General features: G+C 47.7%; 1 protein-coding gene across 1 annotated transcript in view; it reads right to left on the minus strand.

The window, feature by feature from the left end:
- Nucleotides 1-2298: 2298 nt before the first annotated feature.
- Nucleotides 2299-13767, minus strand: part of PODXL2 (podocalyxin like 2) — a 30750-nt gene continuing 19281 nt past the window's right edge. The window contains exons 3-8 of the mRNA XM_083869651.1: nucleotides 12749-13638; nucleotides 11669-11743; nucleotides 8566-8722; nucleotides 7334-7395; nucleotides 5494-5673; nucleotides 2299-5163 (exon numbers count right to left, since the gene is read on the minus strand). Of these exons, the coding sequence (XP_083725777.1) occupies nucleotides 4954-5163; nucleotides 5494-5673; nucleotides 7334-7395; nucleotides 8566-8722; nucleotides 11669-11743; nucleotides 12749-13638 (1574 nt within the window). The 3' untranslated portion in view covers nucleotides 2299-4953. The remainder of the gene's footprint in view (nucleotides 5164-5493; nucleotides 5674-7333; nucleotides 7396-8565; nucleotides 8723-11668; nucleotides 11744-12748; nucleotides 13639-13767) is intronic.

Below are 13767 nucleotides of genomic sequence, written 5' to 3' on the forward strand. Positions count from 1 at the left end.
AGGGGAGCTGGCCCAGAACATGGCTGGGATGGAGTTTGGAACATCTGGCAGGGCTCTCTCTGGACCATGTGCAGTAGCAATGAGAGGGGGTGTCATTAACCCATTCAAAAGCATTGCCAAGAGGATGGTGCCAGACTCTTTTTGGTGGTGCCCAGGAACAGGACGAGGAGCAAAGGCCATAAACCAAAACACAAGAAGCTCCACCTCATCACGAGGAAGAATTTCTTTATGTTAAGGGTGGCAGAGCCCTACAATAGCTCCTCAGGGAGGGTGGGGAATCTCGGGAGACATTCAAGCATTATCTGGATGTGTTCCTGGCACCTGCTCTGGGTGACCCTGACTTGGCAGGAGCCTGGGCTGGATGATCTCTAGAGGTTCCTTCCAATAATTCTGTGATTCTGTATGGGGTCCAGGTCTGGAGCAGGTGTGGGATGGTGAAGAGCTGCGTGGGACACACACGGCACAGGGCACACAGGCAGGGACTCTGCTGTGGAACAGAGGCTTCTGCTAAGCCACTCTAGCAGGAAAGGTATCCTGTGGCCACTGGAGGGGTAGAGTACTCCTATGGGGGAAGCCTGTTTCCACAGCCTGGGCATGGCTCAGGGCTTCCAGAGAAACCTGTGATGGGAGAATTAAGAAGTGCACTGTGGGGAAGGGGGCCAGGCTGACGACGCCCATCCTGGCAGAGAAACCCTGGCCAGCACTGTGTTACAAGATGCAGCAGACATGAATTCAGACAGATCTAACCAAGCAAAGCACTGCACTCAAGTCAGTGTTCAGGCACCCAGGAGGTGCATTTTATTGCAAAGAAAACAAAACCACAACCCTGTTATTTCCAGGGCCAAACACAAGTGTTTCTAAGTGTTCTCCGGCAGCAATCCCAAGCAGTGGCCAAGGCTTGCAGTTTGTGTCCAGCAGGAATGAAGGTGTTGAGAAGGGCTCAAAGCCTGGCTGTCAGCTTATATGAGCACGAGGCTCTCATGAGCAGCACAGATGAAGGTGCTTGCTGTGTCTGTTTGAGCTTTCCCAAACCTCCTGTGAAGGACAGATGTCTTCCTGCAAGGCTGCCAGGGCAGATGGGAACAGACGAGTGCTGACAGCAGTGGCTGCAGTGGGACCCTGCTGCAATGCTCTAAGGTCATGCTGCAATAGTCCTTAGGATAATGTACCTTCATTTCACACCACATCCTCTGCCAGAGGGCTCCTTAAAGTGTATCTTGAACTGTATTCTCAAGCTGCATTACATCCTCCGCAGCACAATTACAGGGTCACTCCTCATTGTTTCTTTCCACCCCACATACCCCAAGGCAGTGTGCAGGATGCAGAGTCCTAGAACACGTTAGACTCCATGTTACAGGCACAGTTCCAGATATCTGGGTGACACCTTGGAGTAATCTGCAGCTTGGCCATCCCAAATCTCATCTGGCCACGACCCCACAGAGCTGGAGAGCCAATCTGATCTTGGCCACGCATCCAGACGATGCTATTGCCAGTGTTCCTCAAGGCACTGCACTCACAACAGCACCTGATGCTCTCTCAGAAGAACCACCTCCATTTCAAGGCAGAGTCCCTGCTTTCTAGCTGTGGTCCCAAGGAGCAGAGGGAGCAAGTGGCAGACAAAGCAGGAAGATGGAGGTAAGACCCTGTGTTGCTACCCAGGGCCTCTATATTGGTGACTCCAGGGAATGTCCCATCTCACTACTTTACAGACAAGAACGTCCTCACACAAACCATTCTTGACATGCCTGGTACAAGCCCCTCTGCTCCCAGTCGAGTCCCGCAGCCCTTCGTGAATAAAGCAGGTTATCCTAGGCAAGTCACAGGAAACAACTATCCAAAGCTAAGAGAAAAGCTCTCTCTTTTTTTTTTTTTTTTTTCTTTTTTTTTTTCTTTTTTTTTAATTTTTCGTTTCCAACTCCCAACCGCCACCAGATGTCAGTGCGACCAAACATTTGGCAGATGGAATTACGGTGATGTCCGAGTAGGCAGCAAAGTTTTCCAGGAATTGCTTTGTTTCCTGCATCTGCTCTGTCGTCTGGCACACTGCTCTGAGAAGTCCAGCTTTCACAGTTTTTATTAAAAAGAAGTGTAACTACATTAGGGTGATAGAAAAGCTTCCTGTTACAAATGCTAAGACAAAGGTTTTCTTCCTCTTTACATCCTCCCTGTGCAGAGCTGGAAATGCAAGCACTGGACAGAGTAAAGTGGGCTACCAACAGCCTCTCTACAGTGCTTCCCAGCCCGCAGGTCCCCGGAGATGACCCGTCTCTGCAGGGCTGGCAGGAGAGAGACAACAGTGCAATCGACTTGACAAGATCAGCCTAGTGCAAAAAAATGGTACAGAGAAAAAACAAACTGTAAAAGGATAAAAAGTATCACCAGACTAAAGTGAAATTCTATCAACTAGTAGATTTCTGAAGCTAAACTGGGATCATACAGCCAGGTGCACCCTGTCAGAGACAGTAGAAAAGTGTCTTCAGCCTCACAACAGCCACCCTTAAAAGTGTCTCTCAATTCACCTTGATGCTCCAGACAGAGAAGAGCATCTCTGGAAAATCCTCCAGGCCACAAGAGGCCAGAAGAGCAAATTAGGAGAATCTGCTAGCTGATTATTGAGCCCACATAGCTCCCTTTGTTTCCTTAAAGTTCGAAGACTTTACATGAGACTGGGAGGTGCTGAGCCCAGCCGGAAGCATTGCTTTATCAGTGCCTTGTTGTTTCTCTGAATTAGGATAGTGAAGAGAAAACAGGGCAGCAAAGCAGCTCTTAGCAGGGACATGCACCAAGGAAGCGATTTGTGGGTGAAATGATTCACATCTGATTGGTGGCATTATCTTTTAACAGCCATTGGGCATTAAAAACATATTTGATGAGGATTATTTGATGAGGATTATTTGACTTAGAAAGATTTACACAGTGCAGCTGCCTAAAGACCACAGGCATGCCAGGCCCTGTTACGCTAAGTCCTATAAAACCTCAAATTTTAACTTCACTCTTTATTTTACTCACCATAACAACAATTTGCATTTAATCCTGTGAGCTTCAAAGTGCCTTCAACACAGCCAATGGCCTTGTGCAGTTTTACTGTACAAATCCCATCAAACTCAGCAGGAGCCATCAGTGAGTGGTGGTCAGAGAGGGCCATGTAGTCCACATACATGTACTGTCCCCCACTACCAACTGCTGGGGCAGGAGAAAGAACTCTGAGCATCTCTGCAACCCTACCAAGGTACAAAAGGAGTTGATGATCACTGTCTCCTACATAACACCAGGACAGATACGGAAGCAGGCTAAAACTACTGAAAATTGGAATCTGGATAGGAAACCAAATGACCTCTCTTGAATCTCTGATAAACTGGTATCAGAGTGGTCCTACATCAAGGTGATCTGTGATTCAGTTTGTATGCAAAGCGCTACACAAACTGCAACAACAGACTCTTGCACCTTGATTTCAGGCACACACCCCAGGGAGGAACATGCTAGAGGTCTCCATACATACAGTGACAGATTTACAGGCTCAGCATTAGGCTGCACATCCGGGGCCTCTGTATACAAAGGTTCCCTTCAAGACCAAGTGTGAAGCTGCATCTTGCAGGAAGAAAGCACGCAGATCACCACTAGAGAGAGAAGTACCCATCGCACACTTCGGTGCCTCTGACCGAAGTGAGTCGCTCAATCCCTCAATGACAGAATAAACAAATGTTCTGGGATTTCAGGCTTGACAGTAGTTTAGGCAGGGTTCAGAGAACAATTACACATATTCACATGCCTTTAGCACACATCTTCAGGGAGCTGGAGCTTCAAAGTTGCCTGAGGCATGCCTGAAAAACATTCATTTGGGAGCTCTTACATCCGATTCTCATCTCATCAGAACTGGCTCTCACATTGTTTAAATGCAGTGATTTTAAAGATGTTACCCTGATTTATACCTATGGGATATTAAACACTTCCACCCTTCCCTCAGGGAAGGATGCTGAAATTGAAGCAAAAGGATGAGAACATTACTTGTTCCCCTATTTAGAAAGTTTAACATAATCTTTATATTTAACGCAGAATGACCAACTGAAACCAAACTATCCTGAAAAATAGAACTGAGTGGAAAAGGCCAGCCAGTTTAAAACATAGACAAGGGATACTTTCCTGCTGATTTCCCAGGCTATTGTGAAAGAGGCATGTAAACATCATTTTCAAGCAACGCTCCAACCTAAAGCATGTTTCCAACTAAAATGCCGCACCATGGCACTGAATTCTCTGAAATCAGTCAAGCAAGGGTAAAGTGCTCAAACTTTGCAACTCAGCTTGGAGTTGTGGAATTGAAAAAAGGAGTGGGGCTGTTTGTGGTAGCAGGGGTGAAATGAGATGACAGCAGGGAGTGGGTGGGAGGGGTGTTTTTCCCAAATGTAAACATCAGCTCTCATAATTAGTAGCTGAGTGCTAGAGCACTAGAAAACCTGTTTTCACATGGGGAATGCAAACTCTGCCCAGGACATCAATGGAATCTTGGCTCCCCTCCATCCAGAATGTACAGGTTTTACTACACCTGCATGGAATGAATGTGATCTCTAGGTCAGGATCTGGAAAGTGAATTTACTCCCCAAATCTGGACTCTTGGTGGCAAGTAGCCCCACCATCTGTTTCTCCAATCCAGACACTCTCCAGCCTCTACCACAGAGCTACAGTAAGTGCATTTAAAGGTGATGAAAGCATTGGTGCTACTGATAGGAACACACACACAGAGATCCATAAACCCACCCCTCCTGCTTCCCTCTGCTCCATGATCCTCCTGGCTCCTAGCCTCAGATGCAGGCTCAGGACTTCCATAGGGAAAACTTGCCCAAACACCTGTTCAAAGGTTTTAAGAAGTTCCTGAGAAGCCACCTTATCCCATGGTCCATCAGTCAAGATAGGAGAGAAACAAGTGTGTTTAAGAGGGCGGTTCCCTCCTTTCTTTTTCTAGAGATGCGTGTCTTCCTCAAACACATCCACCTCCTCGCTCGCCTGCTTATTGATCAGGACATCCCAGCTGTCAGGCCCGTTGATGGTGCTCCCACCGTTCACGCTCGGCTTCTTCTCCTGCATTTCTGACTGGCTGTCACTGGCCACATCCAAGGTAGGGTTGTCATGGCAGCCGTTCTCAACAAAGCGCAGCTCCTCGCCATGTGACTGCCAGGGACGAGAGGACACAAATGGAGACAAAGGGGGAGAGATCTTAATGCTGCTGAGAAGCACAGCCTATGAGGGTAACTGAGAACTTTGCAGAGTCAGTGGGAAGAGGTAGATTTATTCCCAGCCCAACCCTCACAGTGGAAATGAGCTGCTCTAAGCACATTGGCATCTCTCTTACAGCTGAATGAACTCCACTGCTGCTCCAGCAGTGTATCCAGTAACGTCCCATAACTGGACAGGGGAAAACAGTTGCCCTCTTAACTTTCCAATCTCTGCCATCCCAAGGGCTAGGAGTTTGGCCACCTTCTCCACCCATCCTGTGCTCACCATGTTCTTCATCTTGGGCAGGCGTCTCTGCCAGCAGTTGTAGATGAGCCCCAACACGATGATGATGGCGCAGATGGAGCCGATGATCACCAGCACCACAAAGAGCTTCCCATAATCACTGCGGGTCTGGTTAGGGTGCGACTGGCAGCTCGTAGTGGTCGAGTAGTTCTGGATACCAATCTGGAAGGAAGGAAGGAAGGAAGGAAGGAGTACACTAATAGTCCTGACCTGCAGGCAGACAGAATCCTGTCCAGACTTTCCAGGGTCCAAGTACACAACCACAAATGTGGGCAGACGAACTAAAAGCCAGGGTTGGAGACTCAGGTTGTACACTCTTACATTACTAGAAAGCTTGTAACTATACATAACACCATTTTCCATGAAAATTGACATCAGCAAATGACAGTAGGCACAATTTTATTTTTCTCACCTGCACAAGGATATCACACCTTTGTGTACAACAAGGAGACTTTCATGCCAGAAATTGTCCAAGACTGAGAGTTCCCAAGACAAACTACAGACCACTGACAGGTGCCGAGGCTTTGGTAACTCCTTGGCAGAGAATGTAACCCTAATAAACAGGTTTCCATTAAAGCTTAGGTCCTAAGAGGGCATAGTGGTCTTTACAAGGTCTTGAAAGTGGACAGATGCCTGGCGAGCCTAAAAGCTTAGGAATAGCTGCCCTAGAAACTGCCCCCCTGTGGCTGGCAGCAAACAGCCCAGCCTTGGTCAATCTTGGCAGGTTTGAAACAGGTTATGTATCAATTCAATAGTAAGTGTGATAGGTGTAAGAGAACATCCTCCCTCCTCCTTGCAATCTCATGCTTGTGCAAGGGAAGCACTGTGAGCAGAGTTTAATTACTGACAGAGCCAAAGAGTCAGAGGCATGGGGCAAGGAAGCTCTGGTAGGACTCATGTTAACATGGGGCCACAGTTGCAAAGTCAAACCTTGCATCCACACAAACCTTCTTTCTGGACAGTTCTAGGTGCTGATACTTGAGTCACACAATTTCTACAGGGTTGGCTTTTTGCACTTTCTCTGGTGTAAGCCAATCAATACACCACTGAGCACTTAATTTGCTTTGTCTAACTGCACCAGTTTGTTAGGTCAGGGAAAAACCTGCAAGCAGACAGTCAGCAAGGCAGTGGTGCAACCCTGCTGCTAAAATCAGCAAAATTACTCCAGTGGTTGGCACAAAAAACTCAAGCAGAATGAGGTCCTCAGTGCCTACATACCCTGTAGGACAAAGGGGCAAAGCCAGAGATCATGGGACTGATTTGTCCTCATCTCTGTCCTCTTCCAAGCTGCCAGGGTTAGAAGGGAATATGTGAGGCCTAGAGGCAGCTGGGAGAAGAGTCTGACATCCACTGACCCAGGTCCTCTGCCTGCCCTTGTGAAGGCAGCTATTTAAGGAGTGAAATGCAGACCCTGGAATTGCAGAAGGTGTGCAAATGTGTCAAGAGAAGCCAATGTATGTAACACAGCTGCAGGGTGAGCAGGGCCAAATGTAGGGCACCACCCACACTGCTTTTGACAATAGTATGAAAGGGGTGACACTGAGAATCCCAACAAAATGAATGTGTGAAAAGCAGTCTCACAACCAAGCCAGAAAAGCAGGGAGGGAATAACCCATAGTTACTTTCTTAGAAAGGAGCAGACATTTGATGGCCTGGCTACTATCAGTGAAGGGAGAAGGAGTTTGCCAAGCATCTGACTCATCTGTTTGCCTGCTGTGGGTTCAGCACTTGCATAGACTGAGATATGCTCCCAGTTTTCAAGTTGCTTATTTTAATTGTATAACCAGTCTTAACAAATGGATGCAGGCAGACAGGCTCTTACCTCAGCTAAGCTCCTCTTAACATCCCCCAGTGCCATAAGAACATCTTTTGTAGGGATAACGCCTGTAAAGTAGAGGAGGAGATCAGTGCTGCTCTCAGCTCAGGTGACTCAGTCATATGTATTCATCAGTCTAAAATCCCCAACAGGATGGAGGCAGGGAAACACATTTTTGTTCATTGGTATTTTATGTCAGGAGGCTGAAAGAACACAGGATCACAGACAAAGGTACCTACAAATACTCTTTAAAGGAGTAAAAAAACCCAGGGATGAACTGATATCAGAGGAACCTAGGTACCCTCCCCACCACCACAGAAGTTCCCAGGATCTGTGTCTGCTCTGGGAGCAAGCAGCAGTGTAGCCCTGGTTCCATGGCTGAGGTGTTTTGGTTTTCTGAAATTCTTTTCCCAGAAATTTTTCTGTAAATAAGAGAAATGTTTTTGTAACTGTAGCTTTGTTATTCATTCCTTTTCCTAGGAGGGACCTCTTGATGTCCCTCTGGTCTGACCAATGTGATTGAAAAGGTCTGCCTTTGTTTCACCAATTAAATTGGTCTGTATAAAATAGTATTAAAAAAAGACCCATCCCAAAAATAAAAGAGTCATTTTCAGCCTTCTAAATCTCAGAGTTTGTGTCTTTGTAGTGTAAAGCAGTGTCACAGCAGCACTCAGAAAGTCATGGAGACAGGTTCATAAAGGTCATAGAGGCCATAATGTCAACATTAGAAACCTCTGTCACCAAGCAGGCAGGAAAATGACCTCAAAACGGGAATAAAGAGATGGTAAAATATTCCAGTCCAGCCCATATTCACTGTCAGCTTTTGTTTCTTTGGGGATGAGGGTAGGCACTATAAGGACCATCCTAGTTTGGACAGAACTGATAGGTTAGGAAGTGAACCAAGAGCAGGCTGTCATATTCTGCCATGGAGGGGAGTACATAAGCATAAGGAGAAAGCTGACAGATGCTCAGGGAAAGGCAATCCAGGGAGGCAGCAAAGCTGAAGGCAAAGCGCAGAAGATGGAGCTTTGTGCAAGCAGTGAGGGACAACCCAGAAGGCAGATGTGAAGGAAGATGTCCTCAGTCCTCCATCCCTCAAGTCCAGTGAATACCGAGAACTGGTGGGATTGAAATGGATTGGAAAGCAAAAGCTCCTTCCAACAGGGCTGTGTACCTCCATTTGGGAACCTCTTAAATACACTCCCCATCACAGGAAGGCTCTTTCTGCCAGCACTTACCCTGTTCCCCTGCCAGTGTCATTAGCAAGTGCTTGTCATTTTCATTGGGTTTGCTCAGAGAGATGAGCCAGCGGTCCTGCAGCCCCTCTGCCTGCCTGGAGAAGGCATCCTCCACCAGTGCCAACAGCTGGGGACCCCTCTCCAACCGAAATTCCTCCTGCCACAGGAAAGGAACCTTGGTGAGTGCATGGTAGGGATAAGGCAACTGTAGTACTACAGGGCTGGTAGAGCTAAGACCTCACATGTGCCCAAAAACCAGCAGTGTTAAACCTGGTGCAACTGGCTCCTGCACAGTGCCACAGGCTGGGCCCACAAACACCCCCTGATGCACCAACCTTCCTCCTCAGCTCCTGTGGCTGCCATATGCCCTACAGCAAGCCCAGCTCTCCTGGCACACAGCCATCCTGAGGCAACATTATGGTGTAAGGTGAGAAGGAAGCAGCCAGGCTCTTCCCCACAGCCAGCACTGGGTCAGCAGGTGCCGCTCAGCCTGACGTAGTCCAGCCATCCCTCAGCAGGCTCCTGTGCTGCTTTCTCACTCCTGTGTTTCTATTCTCATCCCCAGTTGCCATGCCAACCTGAAGGCCACACAGATGATTAATAAAATGGAGAGTTCTTGTTGCCATGGCAATTTGAAGCGCTCAGGGCAGGCCTGCACCACAAATGGCGTAATTGGAGAAGACATCGATGACTGGAGCCTGAATCACAAGAGCCTGGCAGTGCCTCCTCTCATCAAATTATGGGTTTTGGTATGGGGAGGCAGGAGGAGCTGCATGAGGAAGCAGCACCGTGATGCAGCACCACAATGCTCAGCTGCAGCTCCAGCTCATGGTCCCACTGCCCGTCTGAGGCTCTCCTTTGAGGGATGCAGAGGAAAGGGGAGCAGCTGAGCCAGGAGCAGGAGGACAGAAGCAAGATGTTTCTGGTGATGGGGAAAGCAGAGGTTGCAGAGCACTGATCAATTCTCCATGGTGGAGAGGAGGAAGCAGTGAAGGAGCCTGAATGCACTTGTGCCAAGGTGGAGGTCACCTCCCAAGGCATAGCCAGGTACCACTGCTGGGTCAGATCCTGCAGTCCTCACTTGGGCAAACTTTCCAGGTATGTTGAGTGGGAGACTTGCCCAGAGAGAGACTAGAGTGATTCCCTTGCCTGGAGAAGACAAGGGAAGATTTTCCCTTCCTACTGGGAAGACAAATGGGCTTCCAGTTTAACCCAGAAACAAAGACATGGTCCCCAAAGCAGGTAAAACCTGGTGCCATGAAGTGTATTGGAGGTCAAAGTGCAACCTCTGAAAGGAGTTAAGCATGCTCCTTGTCCCTCAGCTTTTCAGTGGGACTCAATACACACCAAATCATGGCATCAAAACATTGAAATATGTGAGGAATACCCATTCACATTAATTTAAACTACAGCACTTGCAGCACAGGTTCTCCCTCAAAATCCCAGAAACCCAAAAACCACGGAGTTCCAATACAGAAACCAAAAAACAAAAGAGACAGGCAGACAGTAGGTGAGGTGCCCAAACTGAGCAAATTACCAAGGGTAGGAAACAAACTGCATCAGTGGAAAGAAGAGCCTGATTACAGCTTCACTCATGCAAAATGGTAATGGGAGGCAGGGAATGATGAGATGTTCATGTTAAATATGTATGTCGACAAATGTCCCTTTGAATAAGGGGTAGTACAGCACAAATCATTCACTAGGAAATATGTTTTGAAACACGAAATCAAGTAGAAAAACAGTTCTGTCCTGCCTATCCCAGGGCACCATCTTCCTCCAGCAAGGCAGAACTGAGGATTCAACAGCAAAGATATAATTTGATCAAGAGACATCTGCACATCTGCTTTTCAGCTCTTCTCCTTACAGAGATTTAAACAGCCCAAGTACAAGTGACCACAGAAAGGAAATTACTGCAAATAATATTACAAAATTAACCAGTATTTAAAGTCCACAAAGCTGGGAGAGAGTGATGGGGACATGAAGGAAACAGGGCAGAAGACTCTGGTTTTTAAGGACTCCTTTTCTGCATTACAATTGTGAACTGTAGCAGAGATACTTAAAACCCTCCACACTGGTTTGGCTAAATTAGGAGGAAAAATACTGACTTTTCATCTATTCTTAGAGCAGTTGGCATGCCTTACTGTGTATAGAAATTTCCCCATCTTCTCTGTCCCCAAAAAAGTCACCTTTCAGAAAAACAAACCAACCTAGAACTCACCAGTAGTGGCAAGAGGTCAGTGCCACAGAGCAACCCTGCAGTAACAGAACCAGCTGGCTCTGCCCATAGCAGGAGTCCCACAAAGCAGGAGTGCAGATGCATGAGGCCAGAACACAATTCCTCAATGGAACATTTTGGTCTCAGGTTGTCAGGATCATAGTAATTTCTTAAAATTATGAAAGGCACCTTAACCCCCAGCCCTTTCACAACTGGTTTTTAAGTGCCTGATAAAAGGCCCAGCAGAAGTGAATGAGCCCTTTTATCAGGGATCCACAACGGACTCTGGGCTCATGAATTAACTGCAGCTTTATGAGGATGGATGGACAGACATTGGATTAGCAGAGCACGGCAGGTTAACAGACACAGATAACACACAAGATAATAGGGTGAGGAGAAGAGACCCTTAAGAAAGATTTAGTGATAGCTGCTTGATACTTATCTATGCACAGTGCAAATGGGAGTCCCTATTCCTCTGAGCCATCAGAGGATTGTTATTACATGCTGGAAGGAATGGAAGGAAAAGGAAGAGAAGGAAGGAGAACTGCATTCAGTCCTGTAAGAGGTGTAATGTTAAAAGCTCTCACATCTCAAGACAATCCAGGTACTGACTGGCACAGACTAGCAGCCAGAAGTTGGTAACAAATCCAATATGGAACTGACATGTGCTAGACTTGGAGCATAATCATCTCTCTCCACCCACTCTTTTTCCCTTTTGGAGAACAGGAATATTTCTGTCCTCCTCCCCTTCTCTTCACAGCACTGCAGGTTGAGACTTAGTGCTTTTAAAATGTTTTGTGGTGAAAGCAGACAGGAAGAGCTGTGCCTGCCTTCACTTTCCTAAACACCATTGCTCCTGTGCCCTCAAATCTCTTTGGACTGACTTACACAGTCAATGTTATCTGACATGTTCAGGATGATATAGTTCTTTCCCGCAAGGTTGCTCCAGTCTTTGCAGATCACCTGGAGAGACAAGACAAAGACAGCTGGGTTCAGGTGTGAATGTAACTGCTGCTGAAAGCACAGGGTACACAAGCAACAGGAACAAGGCTGTGCCAAACTCCCAAAACACTTCTCTAAGGATGTGACTGTCCTTAACTCTCTGTTCTAAGGAGGAATCACCATTCCAGTGCTAACATAGAACAGGGACAAAGTTACTCTGCCAGCTTGCCACAGCTCAGCTTGACCTTCCACCTCTATCTAGACTCGAGGAGAACACAGGCTCTCAGTGCAAAGCTCTCTAGCCTGCGGCCTTATCAGCACTCAACACAAAACCTAACCAGGAGCCTCTGTGGTCCTTAAACAAACTGGTGAGACAGGGCAGCACTGTGCAGGCAGGATAGGATGCACAGAGGGACTAAGTCACCTGCTCAGGCTCCTGAGTAACATGGGGCAGAAAGCAAAATTAAAAGCTTTGCTTGGTACTTTTTCGCCAGTCATCTCCTGCTACATATCTTCTCTTAACCAGCTGCCAGTGTGATGGATTAAAGAACTGCAGTTCACCCCACCTCTCCCACAGGCCCAACATCCTCACACATAACTGTGCTCTGCTCCACCTGCTCCGCATCTGGTCCCTGCAGGCAGCAGCAGCAAAAACAGCACTTTCTTCTCATTCCCTTTCCAGAAATCCTTGGGGCCATGTTTGTCCTGACACTTCCAATATTGCAGTGTGAGGAAACAAGGAGCTTTCTCTGCTGTGCATGCCCCAGAGGAAAGGTGTTCAGCTTCTGTTTATCAGAAGCAGGATTTTGTGCAACTGAGAAGATGTGAGGGGCCAAGGCTTTCACCAAGGATGATGGATACCCTTAAGAACTGCTGTGAAAAACTCTCCCTAAAAATTCAGTTTTGAGTGGATAAACAGAAAAAACTACTTCCAGCAGTCAGACTTAGGTTAAACATTCCCCAGGAGCCAAGTACCCAAATATTACCACTGCAACCTCCCACCCCAGCCCCTGCTCCCAGTGCAACCTGTGCTGAGTCCCAGGGCAGCTCAGTTGGCAGCATGGCCATGCGGGCATCCCCAGCCTGTGGTGACAAGCTCCTTTCTTCTGCTGCCACAGTCTCAGTGGTTGTCTTGTTGTCATTCCAAACAGGATCCAGTGCAGGCTCATCAGCTCTGTCCCACAGAGACACAGAAGAGGGGTGCTGCTCACTACCAGGAAGAGTCTGGGCGCCTGGGGAGCTGCTTGCAGGGGAGGGTGTCCCCACAGGTGTTTCCACTGTCTGCTCCATTTCAGTCAGCATTGTGGGCTCCAGCATCTCCCACCCCACCGTGGGCTCTGCAACCTCCTCCCTGGCTGAATGCTCTTCCCCACCAGCCTCCACTGTGGTCTCTGCAAGCTCTGCTTCTGTTGTAGCCACAGTCGGCTCTGAATCTGCTCCCCCAACAGCCCAAGTGACTCCAGTTGTCACCTCAAAGAGTTCTTCTGAATCACTGGGAGATCTTGCAGCAACAGTAGTAGAAAAAGTAGAGGGCACAGGTAGAAGACCTGGTCCCATGCTGCTCCCAAGGTCTAAGCCTGGAGAAACAGAGTCCTCTTCTTGCCCTTCTATGGCTGCCTCAGTTACAACACCTGGCCTGGCAGAGGCTGTGGAAAACAGAAGGGAAAAGGAGTCTTCTTGGTCCACTGGTTCAGAAGATGTAACCTCTGGTCCGGAGGTCTGAAGGTTCTCCATTCCTCCTCTTGAGTGGTCTATAGGGAGCAACCCCTCCTCTTCCTCTAGTGTGGAGAAAGGTGTGTGTAAATCAGGCTCCACAAATTCTGCTGGTGGCTGGACAGTGGCCATTTCCCAGGGGTCTAATTGTGTCCCATTTTGTTTCAGCAATGCCTTCTGAGATGAAGCAGGAAAGGTATCATCTAAAAAGAGATCCAAAAGACTTCATGTTACATCTGAACTAAGAACTGTAAGAGGCAAAGGATACCCCATTATATGTGTCCAGCCAGAGGTGGGGGTAAAATGGGAAAGACCCTCCAAGAGCAGGTAGC

This window comes from Zosterops lateralis (assembly GCF_965231275.1).
Source record: "Zosterops lateralis genome assembly, chromosome: 11".
NCBI lineage: Eukaryota > Metazoa > Chordata > Aves > Passeriformes > Zosteropidae > Zosterops > Zosterops lateralis.